The sequence below is a fragment of the Oncorhynchus kisutch genome, linkage group LG5 (genome assembly GCF_002021735.2).
Source record: "Oncorhynchus kisutch isolate 150728-3 linkage group LG5, Okis_V2, whole genome shotgun sequence".
NCBI classification, from domain to species: domain Eukaryota; kingdom Metazoa; phylum Chordata; class Actinopteri; order Salmoniformes; family Salmonidae; genus Oncorhynchus; species Oncorhynchus kisutch.
The window spans coordinates 21607478-21630478 of NC_034178.2; the positions used below are offsets into that span (position 1 = coordinate 21607478).

Sequence of the window (23001 nt, forward strand, 5' to 3'; positions counted from 1 at the left end):
GGTAGGTTTTAATAGTCACAGTGGGTACAACATCTCCTGTGCACTTCCTGATAAACTCATTCACTGTATCAGTATATGTGTCAATATATTTATAATATGTACAGTTATCATAAGTGGGATTGAGAAGGAACAAAGTGTTGATATTTTATTTTATTTTGATGATTTTGAGTGTGCTGTTGTGTGCTGTAATGTCTGAGATACAACGTTGTTGAATGGTTCAATTGTTCTCAATCAGACCGTGGCGTTGTGAAACTGTACTGCCTAATCAATATGTGTGTGTGTTCTTTAGTGCTCAAACCTGCTTGCCTGCTTTGCTTGAACATGCCGTCACTCCTTTGTGTCATTTCTCCAGTTCCCGGCTCTGTTCCAATGGAGTCCACCCAGACCGGACCATATGAGGAGAAGATCTTCATGCAGTGGAAGGCACCTAATGAGACCAATGGTGTCATCACGCTATACGAGGTGAGTGACATCAACACAGTCACCCGTGTTATCATGGCAGCTGCGAGTTATTTTCTCACTTCCTCAGCACACAAACATTGTGACTCACCACCTGGATTCGGTCTTATGTAGCAACATTTGAAAATGTGTTTTTTTACATAGGATAAAATGAGTGACTCAGAGCTACAAAATGGTACATCAGACACTGCATTTGAGGAACAATGGGAAAGTAATTCTGCTTTGAAAGTTGATCAACTTGTAAACTCACTTTTGAGAAAATGGTCTTTGAATGTTTTGGTATCTAGTGAATAGCTCTTCTTTGTCTACACCCATTCAGCATCGTTCACACCCTCTTAAGCTTTAGCCCCGCTCTCGGGGCGCACACCTGACGCTCTGGCCGATGATTTGTTTACCTCTGGATAACATGAAAACAGCCTAACCAGCTCTGTTGGCAACAATTTCAGTATTCTTTTTTGTAGACGTTTACTGATACTGGCCATATTCAATGGGTGTTGTACACACGTCATGCAACATTAGCTAACTAGCCAGCCAGCTAATGTTAGCTAGTTAAACAACAATGAACAAACTGCCAATGATGCCACAGTGCTGGGAGCTAACCAACCAGATCCAATGTCAGCTAGCTAACATTAGGCTCTAATTAGAATAGCAAACTCTGTTCTGGGTCCTGGAATACGAATAATAACGTCAGCTAGGGAGCCAGCCAGCTAACATTAGCTAGCTAGCTAACAGTACACTTTAGCTTGAAATGAAACGCCTTTCTGTCAAAATAGAAATGTGTAAAATCTGAAAATGTAACTAGCTATCTTACCTGTATAGATTATCATGTATATGATGGACACATGTCCCTGTCAGGAATGCCATGCCAAGGTTGCTCCATCTCTTTAGCTATCATACTCTAATTCCACTGATTTCAAAACTTGATCCTGCAGAAAGTGGACAGCAACACTTTTGGAGCTCCACTACACAATTATTTATTTATCACACTTTTCTTTAACCATGTATGTTCTTTAATACAGGGCCGACATACAAGTTCCTTACTTTTTTCCCCTTCTACTTGCCTCTTCCATTTATATGGTAATGCTGCAATTAAATGGTTGTAAATTTGGGTAGAGCAGACATTTCCACATGTTTGTGTTAGCTGCATGTGTGACAACTCCACCAGTCCTATTTATGATATCATTCACTAAAATTATACATTTTTTATTCATTTATTTCTGGTGTGAAACGTGTAAATCAATCCCAGAACAACAGCAAAGGACCTTGTTGCTGGAGGAAACACGTGCAAAAGTTTCTATATCCACAGTAAAACGAGTCCTGTATTGGCATAACCTGAAAGGCCGTTCAGCAAGGAAGAAGCCACTGCTCCAAAACCGCCATTAAAAAAGCCAGAATACGGTTTGCAACTGCACACGTGGACAAAGATCGTACTTTTTGGAGAAATGTCCTCTCGTCTGATGAAACAAAAATAGAACTGTTTGGCCATAATGACCATTGTTGTGTTTGAAGGAAAAAGGGGGAGGCTTTCAAGCCAAAGAACACCATCCCAACAGTGAATCACGGGGGTGGCAGCATCATGTTGTGGGGGTGCTTTTCTGCAGGTGGTACTGGTGCACTTCACAATATAGATGGCATCATGAGGCAGGACAATTATGTGGATATATTGAAGCAACATCTCAAGACATCAGTCAGGAAGTAATAGCTCAGTCGCAAATGGGTCTTCCAAATGGACAATGACCCCAAGCATACTTCCAAAGTTGTGGCAAAATGGCTTAAAGACAACAAAGTCAAGGTATTAGTGTGGCCATCACAAATCCCTGACCTCAGTCCTATAGAAAATGTGTGGGCAGAACTGAAAAAGCATGTGCGAGCAAGGAGGCCTACAAACCTGACTCAGTTACATCAGCTCTGTCAGGCGGAATTGGCCAAAATTCACCCAACTTATTGTGGGAAGCTTGTGGAAGGCCCAAAACTGTAGCCACTTAGTGTGGACACCAAGTAAGTTTAACCCAAGTTAAATAATTTAAAGGCAATGCTACCAAATACTAATTGAGTGTATGTAAACCTCTGACCCACTAGGAATACGATGGAAGTAATAAAAGCTTAAATAAATAATTCTCTCTACTGTTATTCTGACATTTTACATTATTAAAATAAAGTGGTGATCCCAACTGACCTAAGACAGGGAATTTTTACTAGGATTAAATGTCAGGAATTGTGAAAAACTGACTTTAAATGTATTTGGCTAAGGTGTATGTAAACTTATGACTTCAACTGTTTGTATTACAATTATACACTTCAACAGTGTTTACCACTCCTGCTCCTGGGACATCAATGATTACACATTATAACTATGCAATAGACTAGAAACATGGTTGATTTGTAAATCATATATACAGAAAAAAGAACGATGCATATCTAACTCCCTTCATCTGCATTAATCTGTGGACACAGGATAGTATTTCAATGAGATACTTAATTTCAACCAGGGGAGAAAGTGAAATGCTTTATTTAATTAAGTTCATTATCTAGGTGTTATAAATACATAAATGCATCATAATTACGATAATTGTAATATTATAAATACAAGTTCAATCTGTACTTCAATGCACATATGGTGTGCATTATAAAACAAGGAAGAAAGACGAGGTGGGGAGAGAGGTGTAGAAGACCGAAAGGGAAAGAGGTGAGTACAGTGGCAGACAGCATATGAATCATGAATTACAGTGCTACCCTAATATTCTCTCAGTTCACCACAATTGCAGTTTCTCCTAACCAGCCTTTGGCCCCCAGTTGGCCTGAAGGTTATCTTAAGAGCGGGTGAGGTGGCGATGATGGGACTAGCTTCCTCTCTCACTTCAAAACATACCTGCAGACGAGAGACAGATGGATAGAGAGAGATTATGAATAACCTTTGACTGTGTTCGAATAAAAAAAACAGTCATTATAATCATCAGGAGGTCAAATGTAAAACTGACCTTGGATCATTAACTCTGGTACTACTACATCTCTGTCTGTATTTCAATGCAAAGCATCTCTTTAATAATACTTCCTAATAATTCATATTTAATAATACTACATCTCATATCTGATCATGCTGTGCTCTCTGTGTCAGCCAGATCAGATGGGGGAGGGGTTCACCAAAACAGCTGATATAACCTAGAGGATTTAGGGAGAAGTGGGAGAAGGGGGAGAGGGATGAAGTGATGGAGAGAGACTGTTATTGTGTGTGTGTGGTCTTACTTGGTGTCCACACTAAGTGGCTACAGAGTACTTTATAGATGGTACTGTATGTGACATTTTCGACCCCTTGGTCAGCTCGCTCTCTGAAAGTGAAGAAAACAGCTTATTTTTTATAGATATGAAAACAATAACTGAGATATGACTGTTCAATCTAAAGCAGCAGAGCTAGGTGTGAAAACCCCCCTCCTATCACAGACCAGATTTGCCCTAATGACCAAGGGGTAGCTTGCTACTCAATGTAATAAAGTAATTACTTTTCAAATAAGTTACCTTACACGTTATGTTGGTTGATAATTTGTTAGCTACGCTGTCCTTACGAACCACATAGCATATCATTACAGAAGTATGTACCGTAATGTTAGCTAGCTACCTAACGTTAGTTATACATCAAATTTGACAGTATATTAACTATAGGCTATCTAACTACCCAACGTTAATTGACTTGATTATGATCATCATTCTTAGCTTAGCTAAATGGTATAGTTATTCTGCTTTCTCAATGGACATTCAGCTGCCTCGTAAATTCGTTCTAGCTAGCTACATGCTGGAAATAAAACGAGTCAAAATTCACCCAAGGCTGAAAAACGGCTTAAGAATGTTGGCTAAACTGGAACACTGGTGCGAGCCCATAGAAAATGTATGGAATCGAACGTTCGCAGAACCTGTTTTGACAGGACTGATGCTCCATGAAAAACGGATCCCTTTTTATTTATCTGTTCATCGGACAAAACTGAAAAAAAAAACAATTTGTGTAGAAAGTCAACATCCACACCTCGATGGTGTCAACTGTGCTTAGGTCTGCGTAATGAAAAAGTAGGGAAAAAATAAAAACTCCTGACTATTTCTGGTCTAGCAATCGATGACAAACAAGCTCGCTGCCCAGACTTACACAATTACAAAATATTAAAATGGTGCCTGTGTAACAGTTTTGCTTCCATCCCTCTCCTCCTTTCCCCTACCTAGGCTCGAACCAGGGACCCTCTGCACACATAGACATCGTTACAAATCGCTCCACAAAAGCCGCGGACCTTGCAGAGCAAGGGGAACAACTACTTCAATGTCTCAGAGCGAGTGACGTCACCGATTGAAACGCTATTATGGAACTGGGCTCCACGGCGGATGCAATGAACTAGTTTTTATCAGAAAAGAACATTGTTAAAAATGTAATGTGTCCAGCCTACTATCTACACGGATCTCGTCTGAGTGTACCAGAGCGCAGAATAATTACTTTACGAGCACTCAACACCCATTGAATATGTCTGGTGTCAGTAAATGTTAGGAAAAAAACGTAATTAAATTGTTTCCAGCAGCACATTTACAGTCACCACTCTGGTTAACACAAAAACGGCCTTACCAGCTCTGCTAGGGCGAGTAAAATGGTAAGAGTGGTCTCATGTGTGTCTGGAAGTAGCTAGCCAACATTAGCTTGGGTGCTCGACTGCCGTTGTAAGGTCAGAACAGTCAAATCAACCCTACTCTTCGGCCCAAATGTCCAGTGTGCCCTCCGAGAGCAAAACGGTCTGAATGTAGAAACACCTACTTCCAGACACAAATTAGACCACTCTTACCATTTTACTCGCCCTAGCAGAGCTGGTAAGGCAGTTTTCGTGTTAACCAGAGTGGTGACTGTAAATGTGCTGTTGGAAACTATTTAATCAAATTCTCTGGTAATGCCAAAAGGAATACTATCAAATGCTTCTCAAAAATGCCCTCTGGTGATAAAACTAGCAATAACTAGCACTAACAGAAGAAATGGCTAAGAATTAAATGACGTGCCACAGAAAGCTGCTGCCGCAGTATAACTTTAAAGAAGGAACCACTGTATATGGCAGACCAATCCGAACTCATCTCCCGGCATGTCCAACCCACTCATTATCTCAGCCAATCATGGATAGTGGGAAGGTTGCTCACTTTTTCTGTGGCTTAACCAACAAGGCTCGTTATTTATCAGTTGTATTCGTATTTACAGAAGACATAAAACATTGTATTGTGCACATGAAAGTTCACATGTTCGAGAAGGCATTTCTGCCCCAAAACGCATTTTGATTAAAAAAAAATTAAGTTCCAACGGCTGTCCTGTGAAGTCGTGACTTGTGACATACACCTTGTTTCCTGAATCGGGTCACAAATACGCTCAACATTCTATCCTCACCCCCCACGACACTACAGGTTTTAGTCATATTTCACACTACATGTCTTACTCATATTTGCCAGCTCTCAATTCAATTCATGAATTTCACAAATTCACAACTAAGTGTAACAAGGGTATTTATAGTCCCACCTTATCTGCAGCATACCACCCTGCATCCAACTGCTGGGTTACATCTGAAGCAGGGTCGGTCCTGGATTGTAGACCATACTGCTGGAAGTGGTGTTGGAGGGCCAGAAGATGGCACTTGCCTCTGGTCTAAGGAGATCCCAATTCCACAGGGATGTAGGATGCCGTCCTTAGGATTGGATGTTAACACTAGAAGCACATGGCATCGAGGGAACCGCCTTTGAGCCAGTGACGATTATTTTGGACATCAACATTCTAATAAATATATTTCATATATATTTTTTTTATTAAACCTTTATTTAACTAGGCAAGTCAGTTAAGAACACATTCTTATTTACAATGACAGTCTAGGAACAGTGGGTTAACTGCCTTGTTCAGGGGCAGAACGACAGATTTTTACCTTGTCAGCTCAGGGGTTTGATCTAGCAAACTTTCGGTTACTGGTCCAACACTAACCACTAACTACCTGCCACCCCCATATATGCTATTTCAACACATAATCATTTGGTTGTGTTTATGAAGGTCTTAAGTAGCATTATAATATAAAATAAAATGTATTTCAAAGAACAAAATAGCATTTTAATTAGTTAATGTAACTGGGCTATACACAGTCACAGCTACCAAAGGTTTTACAGCACCTACTCATTCAAGGGTTTTTCTTTATTTGACTGTTTTCTACATTGTAGAACAATAGTGAAGACATCAAAACTATCAAATAACACATGGAATCATGTAGTCAAATCAAATCAAAATATATTTTATATTGGAGATTCTTCAAATAGCCACCCTTTGCCTTTACAGCTTTGCACACTCTAAAATTAAAAAAGTACATTTGTTTTGAGTCAACTCTCAGCTCTCCTATTGTTAAACAGATGTCCTGATTCTCTGTGGTCAATAAAATCCATTAGGTAGGTGTGTTAACCCCGGTGTCCTGGACAAATTCTCATCCAGGCCCCATTTCCATCATTTCCACCTAATCATCCCCCTTAAATTCTAATTGACATACTGTATATCACTCCCACCTCTCCACCATGCTAGCTGATGTGTGGTGAGTGTTCTGGCACAAACATGGTTGCTGTGCATCACCCAAGGTGGTGCTATACATTGGTGTCCATAGAGTGGAGTTTCCCTCCTTACTTAAAGAGTTTTTAACGCCTAGGAGAAAAAACATTATATAAATCCAATCAATAATTATTAATCTGGCAGTTATTAAGACTCCAAAATGTCAGACTTGTAAATCTTGTAGTCTAGCCAGAGTTACTTTCTGACAGAGATGAGGGGTAGATAGTTGGTTTGCAGATTTGCATGTGTTTTCCAATGAACCACAGTGCTGTAACAGTAGCTAGGCCTTGAGAAGGTTTAAGTATATGCAGGGAAAAGCTTAGGGATCGAAGCACTATAAAGGCTTAGGTTGAGTGGAGTCATTCCTGAACCATTGTTTTGAAAGGTAGACTGTATTCACCTTGAAGTAGACTGCAGTCCATGGACAGTCGATGCGAATGAGGTATTGATCTGCCTTTACATTCTTTTCTTTATGAGATCTGAAAATTAAATTAACATAATCGGCCATGGTGGTCCTTTAAATGCATGTTTGTGTGTGTGAAGCGGCGAAGGACAAACAAAAGGCCCGTTCTACCTTTTATTCAGTGGGTCTGAATCTGGGGGCGACTTTCAATTTACAGGTAGCTTTTGTTACCGAGCCGACATCATTAATATGAAATTAGTCTCTCCCCATCTCATCCATAACAGGATTGATAGAATTTGTTAAACACATTGAGTCTGGTACAATGCGTTCCCATTTGCTGTAATTGCCTATAATTACCCCTATTGATTGGATTAAAAGCCTCCGACGGCATCATCTGGGAGATCTGAGGATCCAGAAGAGTCTTCTCTCGCTTTCAGGCCTTGGGCAAATTAGACTAGGGACAATATCCTCGAAAATGGGAGAATAGAGAAGGCAGTGAGGGGCGGAGGAGGATGTTGATAGGTGGGAGAGGGGCGGAGGGCGGAGGGCGCAGGTGAGGAACCCTTTGGTGATGGTAAACACACTAATATGCATAGAGATGTGACAGTGTTCAGAGAGGCCTGTACTGTAGCAGTCTAGTATGAACCAACAGACAGGCTTCACACGATTCCACAACGGTCACGACAACCCAAAGTTCTTAAAGGTTACTATCACAGGCAACGGTAACTATACTAAACTGTGCACAAAACAAAAGACTACTCATGGAAGTCCACAACGGTTGGATATTGACATTGATAAAGATGTGAAAAGTACTCAAGACTCACCGACACTGCTCCTGTAAGTCCACAGCCCTCTAATATTAACAGGTAATAAAGACTAATGAAGGGAGGTTTACAGACCTGACACTGATTGTGCCCTGATTGTGCCCGTCAGTCCCTTACTAATTGATTAATAAAACACACGTTGCTATATCAATCTCCAGCAGTATTAGCCCCCCTCCTTCAAATCACATTTTATTTATCACATGCGCCGAATACAACAGGTTAACCAACAATGCGGTTTTAAGAAAAAAAGAGTTAAGAAAATCTTTACTAAATAAATAAAAAAGAGCAACAATAAAATGACAACAACGAGGCTATATACAGGGGGTACCGGTACAGAGTCAATGTGCAGGGCTACAGGTTAGTCGAGGTAATTGAGGTAATGTACTCTTAGGTAGGGGTAAAGTGACTATGCATGCTGTAGATAATAAACAGTGAGAAGCAGCAGTGTAAAAAAGTGTGTGTGGGGGGGGGGGTCAATGCAAATAATCCAGGGATCATTTGATTAGCTGTTTAACAGACCCTGCTGGTCATCGATGAACATTTGAACATCTTGGCCATGTTCTGTTATAATCTGCACCCGGCATAGCCAGAAGAGGACTGACCACTCCTCATAGCCTGGTTCCTCTCTAGGTTTCATCCTAGGTTCTGGCATTTCTAGGGAGTTTTTTCTAGCCACCATGCTTCTACACCTGCATTGCTTGCTGTTTGGGGTTTTAGGCTGGGTTTCTGTACTGCACTTTGTGACATCAGCTTATGTAAGAAGGGCTTTCTAAATACATTTGATTGATTGAGGGGTAGATTGAGGGGGCTTGGGGGTAGAAGCTGTTAAGAAGCCTTTTGGACCTAGAGCTCCGGTACGACTTGCCGTGCGGTAGCAGAGAGAACCGTCTGTGACTAGCGTGGCTGAAGTCTTTGTGAATTTTAAGGGCCTTTCTCTGAAACCTGGATGGCAGGAAGTTTTCCCTCAGTGATTTACTGGGTCGTACGCATTACGCTCTGTAGCGCCTTACGGTCGGAGGCAGAGCAGTTGCCATAACAGGTGGTGATGCAACCAGTCAGTATGCTCTCCATGGTGCAACTGTAGACCTTTTTAAGGATCTGAGGACCCATGCCAAATATTTTCAGTCTCCTTTAGTCTCCTTTAGTTTTTGCTTGTAAGCAGGAATCAGAAGGAGAGAATTATGGTCAGATTTGCCAAATGGAAGGTGAGGGAGAGCTTTGTACTTATCTCTGTGTGTAAAAGTGGTCTAGAGATTTTTTTCTTCTGGTTGCTACATGCTGGTAGAAATGAGGTAAACAAATTTGTCCTCGGCCACTAGGAGTGCCGCCTCTGGATGAGCATTTTCTTGTATGCTAATGGCCTTCTACAGCTCATTGAGTGCTGTCTTACTGCTAGCATCGGTTTGTCGTGTTAAATAGACAGATACGAAAAATATAGATGAAAACTCTCTTGCTAAATAGTGTGGTCTACAGCTTATTATGAGATAATCTACCTCAGGCGAGCAAAGCCTTGAGAATTCCTTGATATTAGATTTCGTTTTTCCTCCAACCCTTGTCTTACCCGGAGGCAGCTATTTCACCTTGCCGATGCATGAAAAACCCAGCCAACTGTTTATTATCCATGTCGTCGTTCAGCCCCGACTCGGTGAAACATAAGATATTACAGTTTTTAATGTCTCGTTGGTAGGATAGTCTTGAACGGAGATCATCCAGTTTATGATCCAATGATTGCACGTTGGCCAATAGGACGAATGGCAGAGATACCCACTCGCCGACAAATTCTCACAAGGCACCCGGACCTGCGTCCCCTGTATTGGCGTCTTTTTGTCATACGAATAACGGGATTTGGGCCTGGTGTGGTATGTACAGTAAATCCTTTGCGTCCGACTCATTAAGGATTTTTTTTTCGTCAAGTAGGAGGTGAGTAATTGCTGTTATGATATCCAGAAGCTATTTTTGGTCATAAGTGAGGGTGGCAGAAACATTATGTACAAAATACATTACAAGCAACGCGAAAAAAAAATGCACCAATGGCAGCCTTAATATGGCAATAACACTGTCATGACACATATTTTTAGACCTGTTGTGACATACACTTCATTACCAAAAGTATGTGGACACCTGCTCGTCGAACATCTCATTCTAAAATGATCAACATTAAGACGGACTTGGTACACCCTTTTCTGCAGTAACAGCCTCCACTCTTATGGGAAGGTGTTCCACTGTACATTGGAACATTGCTGCAGGAACTTTTTTCCATTCAGCAACAAGAGCACTAGTGAGGTCCGGCACTGATGTTGGGCTATTAGGCCTGGCTCGCAGTTGGCGATCCAGATCATCCCAAAGGTGTTCGATGGGTTTGAGGTCAGGGCTCTGTGCAGGCCAGTCAAGTTTTTCCACACTGATCTCGACAAACCATTTCTGTATGAACCTCACATAGTGCACGGGGGAATTATAATCTTGAAACAGGAAAGGGCCTTCCCCAAACTGTTGCCACAAAGCTGGAAGCACAGAATATCATTGTATGCTGTAGAGTTAAGATTTCCCTTCACTGGAACTAAGGGGCCTAGCCAAACCATGAAAAACAGCCCCAGACCATTATTTATCATCCACCAAACTTTACAGTTGACACTATGCATTCGGTCAGGTAGCATTCTCCTGGCGCTGCCAAATCCAGATTTGTCCACCGGACTGCCAGATGTTGAAACGTGATTCATCACTCCAGAAAATGCGTTTCCACTGCTCCAGAGTCAAATGGTGTCGAGCTTTACAGCACTCCAGCCGACTCTTGGCATTTTGCATGCTGATCTTAAGCTTGTGTGTGACTGCTCGTCCATAGAAACCAATTTCCTGAAGCTCCCGTCAAACAGTTCTTGTGCTGACGTTACTTCCAGAGGCAGTTTGGAACTCGGTATGGAGTGTTGTAACCGTCGACAGACAATTTGTATGCGTTTCAACACTCGCCAGTCCCATTCTGTGAGCTTGTGTGGCCTACCACTTCGCAGCTGAGATGTTTTTCTTCCTAGATGTTTCCACTTACAGTTGACTGGGGCAGCTCTAGCAGGGCAGACATTTGTCAAACTGACTTGTTGTTAAGGTGGCATCCTATGACGATACCATGTTGAAAGTCAAATAGCTCTTCAGTAAGGCCATTCTACTGCAACGTTTGTCTATGGAGATTGCATGGCTGTGTGCTCCCCAAAAAATTCAGCAACAGGTGTGGCTAATTGACAAATGAACCGTATACAATGTTGAGTTCAGTTTACAAACACACCGTCTGACTTTTTGCAGCAAGGAGGGATCTATTGTTAGCCAACTAGCTGACATGCTCACCATGGTTAGTAGTCAAACAGAGACATACATGCACCATGACGAAAACCTCATTAATAAGGAACCATCAGTTCCTGTGACCTCTGTTGACTTCTAAGCTACACTAATGGTAGAACAGCAGCGTGGTGACGACAGGTTCAAGCAAAGTATGATGGCAGGGTTCAAGCTCTGAATTGCACACACAAACACACCTGCACACATACACACACACACACACACACACACAGACTCACGTGCATACACACACACACGGACACGCACAGATCAATGTGTGAGTACATAAACATGGCCCCCCACTGAGAGGACCGTCTCCGGATGTCAGGTTGAGGATGTGGTCCTTTTGATCTCACACACACACAAACACACACACACACACACACACACACACACACACACACACACACACACACACACACACACACACACACACACACACGAACAGACTTCGCAATCACAGCTCCTCTCTTGTACTATCGAGTCATCAAGGGTTTTCAGAAATGAATTGCCTTCGCTGACAAAAAAGAGAAAGGGAAGATATGAAAGATGCACTGAGGGGAAACAAAGAAGACATAATAACTTTGCATTAATCAATGCCGAAGAGTCTTTGGGGTGGCTTTTCTTCTGTAGTGTACCCCCTTACTTTTTGCCTAACATCATCTGTATGGAAATGCAGGATGTGTAAATACTTGAGCACTTGAATGCTTTGTGTAAGTCATTGATCTTTGTTCTGTTGAATTTGTAGCACACACTGTTGAAATGTTTTGATGTCACTGTCCCCACTCCTCGTCAGTCTTTTGGGTGTGTGAGGGGATTTGACGAAAGCAGAAGTCGTTTTTGTGTGAATAGAACTCCTTTTCTTACCTTTGACAACCAGGGACCAAAGTTAAGGCCTGTATTCAGAGGCAGAGAATGTGGTTTTGCTCTGATGCTTGAAGCCCAAAGTTGTTTTCCCATTCAGATGAATAGGAGAACATACTCTCCCATCCATATATATATTTGGACAGTGAACCACATTTTTTACATTTGTCTCTCTACTTCAACATATTGGATTTGGGGTCAAATGTTTCATATGATGCACCTTTTATTTGAGGGTATGTTCATAGATATCTGTTTTACCATTTAGAAACAAAAGCACTTTTTGTATGTAGTCCCCCCCATGTAAAGGACAAATTCACTTATAGGGTATTCAAGTATAAAAGTAAGTTTAGTATTTAGTCCCATATTCCTTGGTTGCAGTGACTACATCAAGCTTATTACTCTACAAACTCGTTGGATGCATTTGCAGTTTATTTTGGTTGTGTTTTGGTTTAGGTTTTACCCAATAGTAAATGAATGGTGAATGCTAACTGGAGTAATTTATAAGTGGATAATATGTTTCTGAACACTTTAAATAATTTATTAATTATCCTGAATGAATAATGATGAGTGAGAAAGTTAGAGGCTACAACAAAACTTGCTAACTTCTCAACATTACCATTAACAGGGGAAGTTTTTTTTGGGGGGGGGGCATGATCATTGTGCCTCTGTAACCTTCTCATTCATCATTAATTCATTGATTCATGATTATCAATAATCATGGAAGCATCCACAGGAATGTACTGTAGAAGTGTTCAGAAACATTTTGTATTCTTACTTACAATACAAGTGACTCCAAAGTGGCACAACACATTATTCACCATTCAATTCCTATTGTGCAAAACATGATCCAAAACACAACTTAAAAATGCTAACCTCCCCTGTTATTGATAATGGTGTTAGCATGTTTGGTTGTAGCCTCTGACTTTCTCACTAATCATAATTCATTATTCATTTAGGATATTTCTTAGTCATTGCATTGTTCAGAAACATGTTATCTACTCACTTAGAAAGAAAATTACTCCAGTCATTATTCACCATTCAGTTCCTATTGGGTAAAACATAATCTAAAATACAACCAAAATAAACTGCAAATGCATCCAACAAGTTGATAAAGTCAAACACTTGATGAAATCCACTTTTGAGCACTTTAATACAATATAAGTGAATTTGTCCAAATACTTGTTTCTTCAAATACATAAAATGCTTTAATTCCTAAACAGTGTAACAGATATGTGTGAAAATATACTAAAATAAAAGCTGAAATTATGTACTGCTGCCTAATTTGAAACATTCTATCTGAAATCTAAAATGCTGGAGTATAAAAACAAATTTAAAATGTTAGCTTCACTATCAAATACATATGGAGGTGAGTGTACCTTTCTATTTCCATGAAAACATACATGAAATGAGCTGCAAAATTAATAGGAAATATAGTCAAGAATTCACAAGGTTAGAAATAATGATTTTTAATTTAAATAATAATTGTGTCCTGCAAACTTTGCTTTCGTCAAATAATCTTCCATTTGCAGCATTTACAGCCTTGCAGACCTTTGGCATTCTATTAGTCAATTTGTTGAGGTAATCTGAAGAGATTTTACCCCATGCTTCCTGAAGCACCTCCCACAAGTTGGATTGGCTTGATGGCACTTCTTACGTACCCTACGGTCAAGCACAACAGGTCAATAGGCTTGAGATCGGGTCACTGTGCTAGCCACTCCATTATAGACAGACTACCAGCTGACTGCTTCTTCCCTAAATAGTTATTGCATAGTTTGGAGCTGTAGTTTGGGTCATTGTCCTGTTGTAGGAGGAAATTGGCTCCAATTAAGCACTGTCCACAGGCTATGGCATGTAGTTGCAAAATGGAGTGATAACCTTCCTTCTTCAAGATTCCATTTACCCTGTACATAGCTCCCACTTTACCACCACCAAAGCACCTCCAGACCATCACATTGCCTCCACCATGACAGATGGCGTCAAGCACTCCTCTAGCATCTTTTCATTTTTTCTGCATCTCACGGATGTTCTTCTTTGGGATCCGAACTGCTTAAATTTAGATTTGTCTGTCCATAACACTTTTTTCCAATCTTCCTCTGTCCAGTGTCTGTGTTCTTTTGCCCATAGAATCTTTTATTTTTATTGGCCAGTCTGAGATATGGCTTTTTCTTTGCAACTCTGCCTAGAAGGCCAGCATCCCGAAGTCGCCTCTTCACTTTTGATGTTGAGAATGGTGTTTTGCAGGTACTATTTAATGAAACTGCCAGTTCAGGATTTGTGAGGCATCTGTTTCTCAAACTAGACACTCTAATGTACTTGTCTTCTCGCTCAGTTGTGCACCGGGGCCTCCTACTCCTCTTTCTATTCTGGTTAGAGCCTGTTTGCGCTGTTCTGTGAAGGGAGTAGTACACAGCATTGTACGAGATCTTCAGTTTCTTGGCAATTTATGACATGGAATAGCCTTCATTTCTCTGAACAAGAATAAATTGAAGAGTTTCAGAAGAAAGTTATTTGTTTCTGGACATTTTGAGCCTGTAATCGAACCCACAAATGCTGATGCTCCAGATACTACCTTAATCAGCACAACAGTTTTCAGCTGTGCTAACATAATTGCAAAATAGTTTTCTAATGATTAATTAGCCTTTTAAAATGATAAACTTGGATTAGCTAACACAACGTGCCATTGGAACAAAGGAGTGATGGTTGCTGATAATGGGCCTCTGTACACCTATGTAGATTTTCCATAAAAAAATAATCCGTTTCCAGCTACAATAGTCATTTACAACATTAACAATATCTACAATGTATTTTTGATCAATTTCATGCAATTGTAATGGACAAAAAATTTGCTTTTCTTTCAAAAACAAGGACATTTCTACGTGACCCCAAACTTTTGAATGGTAGTGTATATTGGTGAAAAGTACATTTTTAGAACAGTACTGTCAATTTACCCCTGGCAAGCCTGTATCAGGGTTATTCAAATCTGAGCCTGGAGTTCTGGAGTACTGCTGGTTTTCTGTTCTATTTGATAATTAATTGAACCCACCTTGTGTCCATGGTCTAAATCATTCCCTGGACAGAGGGGTAGAATGAAAATCACCAGTGGAAATGGCTTCAATGTCCAGATTAGAATTTGTCTGGTCTATGTGGTCTTAAAAAAAGAAAGAAAATGGCACCGACAGAGAGGGCTGCCTCGCTTGTAATTCTTAGGAAACATTGCATCGTTTTTTTTCTGTATTATTTCTTACATCATTAGTCCAGAACATCTTATGTGTTATTACATACAGCCAGGAATAACTATTGAATATCAGAGCGGCGGCAACTTTCCCGAAGCGGATCCTTTGTATGCACCACTCAGGGCAATTGAACTTATTCCAGAGGCCGACCCAAAACAACTCCGTAAAAGTAGAGGGATTCTGAGCGGTCTTCACATCAGACTTAGAAGGCGCACACACCAAATACCGCTTCTGAGTATATTACTCGCTAATTTTTAGTCCCTGGATAACAAAGTTGGCAAGATCAGGGCAATGGTTTCTTTCCCGATAGACATCAGGAATTGTAACATACTCTGTTTCACGGGAACATGGCTCACTCAGGATAAACCTGTCGGAGTTGGTCCAGCCATCTGGATTCTCAGTTCATCGCGCCGGGAAGAAGAAGGGTGGGGTGTGTATGTTTCATGACTAACGACTCATGGTGTAATTCTAATAACATACAGGAACTCAAGTTCTTTTTTTCACCCGACCTAGAATCCCTCACAATCAAATGCCGACCGTATTATCTCCCAAGAGAATTATCTTTGGTTATTGTCCCAGCCGTGTATATCCCCCCTAAAGCCAATCAAGGAACTTCACTGGACTTGCAAACTCCATGTTAAAAGACATTTAAACGTATTCACCCTCGCAAGGCTGGCAGCCCAAACGGCATCCCTAGCCGCATTCTCAGAGCATGCGCAGACCAGCTGGATGGTGTGTTTACGTACATATTCAATCTCTCCCTATCCCAGTCTGCTGTCCCCACATCCTGCCCTCAAGGAACTTCACTGGACTTGCAAACTGGAAACCATATATCCTGAGGCTGCATTTATTGTATCTGGGGACTTCAACAAAGCAAGTTTGAGGAAAAGGCTACCTAAATTCGATCAGCATATTGACTGTAGTACTCGCGCTGGAAAAACACTCAACCATTGTTATTCCAACTTCCGGCATGCCCTCCTTTCGGCAAATCTGTCCACGACTCCATTTTGCTCCTCCCTTCCTATAGGCGGAAACTGAAACAGGATGTACCCATGCTAAGGACTATTCAACACTGGTCTGACCAATCAGAATCCATGTTTCAAGATTGTTTTGATCACGTGGGCTGGGATATGTTCCGGGGAGCTTCAGAAAATAATATAGATGTATAAACTGAGATAGTTACTGAGTTTATAAAGAAGAATATAGGAGATTTTGTACCCACTGTGACTATTAAAACCTACCCTAAGCAGAAACCGTGTATCGTTGGCAGCATTCACTCAACACTGAAAGCACGAACCACTGCATTTAACCATGGCAAGGTGACTGGGAATATGGCAGAATACAAACAGAGTAGTCATTCCTCCGCAAGGCAATTAAACAGGAAAAACATCAGTATAGAAACAAAGTGGAGTCGTAATTCAATGACTACAGACAATCTACAGACAATCACGGACTACAAAAGGAAAACCAGCCACAACGCGGACACCGACGTCTTGTTTCCGGATAAGCTAAACATGTTCTTTGCCTGCTTTGAGGATAACACAGTGCCACCGAGGTGGCCAGCTACGGTAAGACATTTAAACGTATTCACCCTCGCAAGGCTGGCAGCCCAAACGGCATCCCTAGCCGCATTCTCAGAGCATGCGCAGACCAGCTGGATGGTGTGTTTACGTACATATTCAATCTCTCCCTATCCCAGTCTGCTGTCCCCACATCCTTTCAAGATGGCCACCATTGTTCATTTACCCAAGAATGCAAAGGAAACTGAACTAAATGACTATAGCCACGTAGCACTCACTTCTGTCATCATGAAGTGTTTTGAGAGACTAGTCAAGGATCATATCACCTCTACCTTACCTGTCACCCTAGACCCACTTCAATTTGCTTAGCGCCCCAATTGGTTCACAGACGATGAAATCACCATCACACTGCACACTTGCCCTATCCCATCTGGACAAGAGGAATACCTACGTAAGAATGCTGTTCATTGACTATAGCTCAGCATTCAACACCATAGGTCTCGACCCTGCCCTGTGCAACTGGGTCCTGGACTTCCTGACGGGCTGCCCCCAGGTGGTGAAGGTAGGAAACAACATCTCCACTTCGCTGATCGTGAACACTGGGGCCCCACAAGGGTGCATGCTCAGCCCCCTCCTGTACTCCCTGTTCACCCATTACTGCATGGCCATGCACGACTCCAACTCAATCATCAAGTTTGCAGACGACACAACAGTAGTAGGCTTGATTACTAACAACGACGAGACAGCCTACAGGGAGGAGGTGAGGGCTCTGGGAGTGTGGTATCCGGAAAATAACCTCTCCCTCAACGTCAACAAAGTGAAGGAGATTATAGTGGACTTCAGGTAACAGCAGAGGGAGCACCCCCCTATCCACATCAACGGGACCACAGTGGAGAAGGTGGAATGTTTTAAGTTCCTTGACTTACATATCACTGACAAATTGAAATGGTTCACCCACACAGACAGTGTGGTGAAGAAGGCGCAACAGCCCTCCAGGACACCTACAGCACCCAATGTCACAGGAAGGCCAAAAAGATCATCAAGGACTACAACCACCTGAGCAACTGCTTGTCCACCCCGTTATGATCCAGAAGGCGAGGCCAGTATAGGTGCATCAAAGCTGGGACCGAGAAACAGAAAAACAGCTTCTATCTCAACGCCATCAAACTGTTAAATAGCCATCAATAGCACACGGAGACTGTTGAAATCATTGGCCACTTTAATAAATGGAACACTAGTCACCTTAATAATGTCACTTTAATAATGTTTACATATCTTGCATTACTCATCTCATATGTATACGTATACTGTATTCTATACTATCTACTGTATATTAGTCTATGCCGCTCTGATGTTGCTCGTCCATATATTTATATATTCTTAATTTCATTCCTTTACATAAATTTGTGTGTATTAGGTATTTGTCGTGAAATTGTTAGATATTGCTGCACTGTCGGAACTATAAGCACAAGCATTTCGTTAGCACAACCATCTCATGGACAAGTGACATAACTAACGGATAAAAAAGTTGATTGTGCATTACGAGTTCTGCCCTTCTGTTCTAAGCCAACTGTGTACGTAGCAGTCGTCAAATGACAGCTCTTCTCTTGTCTCTCAATATGCAGTGCTGTACATGCAAATAAAATCAATATGTGTCCAAATCCACACAGAATCTTCCTTTGTCATCTCGCATTCTCTGGCATCAATACTTTCCCTCCCTTTTCATCTTTCCCTAGACGCACAGTACTGTAAATGTGTGCAAGCTCCCCTAGCCAATACTGTAAGGACCACTGTTACAACAAAGTCTCTTCTGTAAGAGCTGTATCCTGTTGTACCCTCATGGGATGTCGTTTGTAACATGGTAAATGCTATGTAACAGATGCTACAAAATGTAAACAGTTTGTGCCTCGTAATTAATCTGTTTCACAACAAATGGCATGCTACAAACAGCACCCCATTTGTCCCTGTTTCCCAGTGACAACGGAGAGATGGATGGACAAGCTGAGCAACTTCACACTTACTCCACTCAATTACAGGCCTGCCTTTTAACTGTTCGCTAATGGCCTGAGTGAAGTGGATTTGCTACCTTGCCCCGAGCTGGTAGCCATATAGCAGTTGTATCACCTGCCCCTACTGCAGCTAGTCAGCCACCCCAACTCCAATGATAACGTGCCCAGGCAGACAATGTGGTTCTGCGTGGTTGGTTAGACCATGGTGCTGGTAACGCCAAGGTCGTAGGTTAAATTCCTGCAGGGATCACATACACTTCCTAAAAATGTATGCACTCGCGTATTCAGTCACTCTGGATAAATGTGTCTTTTAAATGGTATATTTTATTATCTGTATATTATAGAGACCTATTATTTCCTCCCCACATTGTAGCCTCTCTTTCGCCAAATGCATCAGCATCATTCCCTCTTGATTTGTATCTAGTGTGACACTGAAAAGGCTTCCTATACAAGATAACTGAATGGACATGAATGGATAATGGAAGACCATTGATTGCCTTGTAGCTTTTGAAACTGTCCTCTCCTTTGTCCCCGAGGTGGAAACATTTATAGATTGATATTGCGATTGAGGCCATTGTTGCTATGGCATTTTGTAGGCTTTTCATTGATTGCGGGGGTTTTGAAGCAAATATATTAATGTCCCAACAATTGAAGCGACCATCCTGTTCTTGAATGTCCTTATTTCTAATAAAAAAGTATATTTATTTGGTTTAGCCCATTTCAATTTGTAGGGCATACTGTATTATATAGATGTTTTATTCAGACCAAACTTGTCACTAACAAAAGTTAAAGTTGAGTAAGGAACTATGAACCAATTGAAATCTCAAACATCAAACAACAGCAATGGAAACTTTCCCCGAACTCTGCCATTAAACAAAAAGACACATTGCCCTGTCTTTTGCTTTTATTTATGTGTGCTGCTGTTTGGTACAGCGTCCTTATTTATTGGCATCCATCTCTCGTATCGGCAACGAGTTATTCCACAGACGTAGTCTCTCCATTATCCACAGTGCAGTGCCTCAGTGGGCTTCTGCTGTTTCATTGGGCAGTAAACTACCTCTGCTTTATTACGCCTCCCTGCTGAGTATATCAACCAACGAGAAGGAGAGCCAAAGGAATACGCATTCACACCCAAACTAAAGCAACAAATATTTGGGGATAATATTTTACAAGTCTGAGTAAGAGTCTCCATGAATAAATATTGATTTCAGGTATTTATTATGAGCAACGCAGTCTCACTGCAGGCCTGGCGGGTATAAAATGTTAGGGTGTTGATGGCAGTAGGACTTCCTGAGTCAATGTGCTGTGTTGCTGCCTGAAATTCCACTATAAATACACTGCTCAAAAAAATAAAGGGAACACTTAAACAACACAATGTAACTCCAAGTCAATCACACTTCTGTAAAATCAAACTGTTCACTTAGGAAGCAACACTGATTGACAATACATTTCCCATGCTGTTGTGCAAATGGAATAGACAACAGGTGGAAATTATAGGCATTTAGCAAGACACCCCCAATAAAGGAGGGGTTCTTCGCCAACTGGCGCCCTGTGCTCTTCACAGATGAAAGCAGGTTCACACTGAGCACATGTGACAGACGTGACAGTCTGGAGACGCCGTGGAGAAAGTTCTGCTGCCTGCAACATCCTCCAGCATGACCGGTTTGGCGGTGGGTCAGTCATGGTGTGGGGTGGTATTTCTTTGGGGGGCCGCACAGCCCTCAATGTGCTCGCCAGAGATAGCCTGACTGCCATTAGGTACCGAGATGAGATCCTCAGACCTCTTGTGATACCATATGCTGGTGCGGTTGGCCCTGGGTTCCTCCTAATGCAAGACAATGCTAGACCTCATGTGGCTGGAGTATGTCAGCAGTTCCTGCAAGAGGAAGGCATTGATGCTATGGACTGGCCCGCCCGTTCCCCAGACCTGAATCCAATTGAGCACATCTGGGACATCATGTCTCGCTCCATCCACCACAGACTGTCCAGGAGTTGGAGGATGCTTTAGTCCAGGTCTGGGAGGAGATCCCTCGGGAGAACATCCTCCACCTCATCTGGAGCATGCCCAGGCGTTGTAGGGAGGTCATACAGGCACGTGGAGGCCTACTGAGTCTCATTTTGACTTGTTTTAAGGACATTACATCAAAGTTGGATCAGCCTGTAGTGTGGTTTTCCACTTTAATTTTGAGTGTGACTCCAAATCCAGACCTCCATGGGTTGATAAATTTGATTTCCATTGATCATTTTTGTGTGATTTTGTTGTCAGCACATTCAACTATGTAAAGAAAAAAGTATTTCATAAGAATATTTCATTCATTCAGATCTAGGACGTGTTATTTTAGTGTTCCCTTTATTTTTTTGAGCAGAGTATATCACAAATATACATTTTTCACTGACGTTTGTATCAAATGCAAGGACTTGGTGACAGCAGATAGAACCTCGATGGCAATGGGGACAGTCTATTGAAGCACAACAACAAGGAAATATTTATTGCTGCCATGCATTCAATAGTGGATGATTGTCAACTCAAACGGATGCCTTGCGAAGACAAATGCTAAGTGTTGTGAACCAGTCAACCTAAACTTTATGGCATAAATTATAGCTAGGAAAGGAATTAGGAAACCACGTCTACAGGAAGGCTCCATTTGTTTCAGTTTCAGTTCCTTTACGACTCTTTATCGAGCTTGGAAATCCTGCAAGCCATTAGTGGCTTGATGAGGACTTATGCTAATCAGTCTAGATTAGCCAGCAGCCTTTAAAACACCCCCATGACGTCTGACAGATGCTGAAGTCTGACTCACCCTAGCCCACTGTCTCACACAGCCAAGGACCACCAATCACACACCCAAAGTCTATACGGCTAGAGACCCATATTCATATTGCATAATTTTGGCCCAGCTTTGTCTGGAGGTCCACAATGACATGTTTCAAAAAGGCTTATATAGGACACAACTCTGGATGACCCCGCCCACATACACAAACACACACAAACACTCCTTATCATTTCTGTTTTTTTTCTTTCTGGGCTTGTCTTGCCTCAACTGCTTATTTGCTTATTTGCCCGTGGTCAGTGCAACACGGTCTCGGGACATCGCCGGATCCAGCACTTACCATGAAAGCCTTTCAAGCAGCGACTGGCCTAGCTGCCAGCAGGCACTGAGCTGTCAATTGGTTTGATTTGAATTGTATAATGGAGTTGTGATCTGTGAAACATCAGTCTAAAATGTTTTTATTGCCCGCAACCCTGCAGACATCAATTTACACAAACATCAATCTCAACCGGTAAAAAAATAAAAACAATACAGGCCATGTGTTTGGATGTTTGTGGTTATGGAAGCGCTGCCTGATTGTTTTGACGGCGTCAATATTTCTGTTGTAATGTATTGCCAGTATTTCATTGCCGTGACACCCAGCACTGTGGAGATAATTCAAATGGAAATGGAAACTCACTGGTAGGACCAATAGAACTGACAGTGCCATTATATTCTCCTTCACTATTGCAAAACAATACATATGCCCGAAAATGACAATATTGTGTGCTGTTGATAGAAATAATTCCTTAAATCACATACTATTTTGGGGATTGGTACCAATTAGGCAACCACCATGTTTACAACCCACACACATAGCAATATGTTTACCTTTCTATCCTGCATTTCTGCTCTTCCTTTCTACTTACAGTAGGACAGCTTGTCACTAGGAACTATCAAACCATTTAAGGTAACGTTTGCAATGTTGGTCATCCTGAATGACGGTGTATCAGAAAGCATTGGAAAAAGAAG

The 23001-nt window shown here is 41.6% G+C and overlaps 1 protein-coding gene across 4 annotated transcripts in view; it reads left to right on the plus strand.

Annotated features, from left to right (window-relative positions):
* The window catches only part of LOC109890760 (receptor-type tyrosine-protein phosphatase T-like), a 484190-nt gene that overhangs the window by 247334 nt on the left and 213855 nt on the right, over positions 1-23001 (plus strand). For all 4 annotated transcript variants that reach the window (XM_031824663.1, XM_031824659.1, XM_031824662.1 and 1 more), the window contains one exon: positions 353-462. In XM_031824663.1, the coding sequence (XP_031680523.1) occupies positions 353-462 (110 nt within the window). The remainder of the gene's footprint in view (positions 1-352; positions 463-23001) is intronic.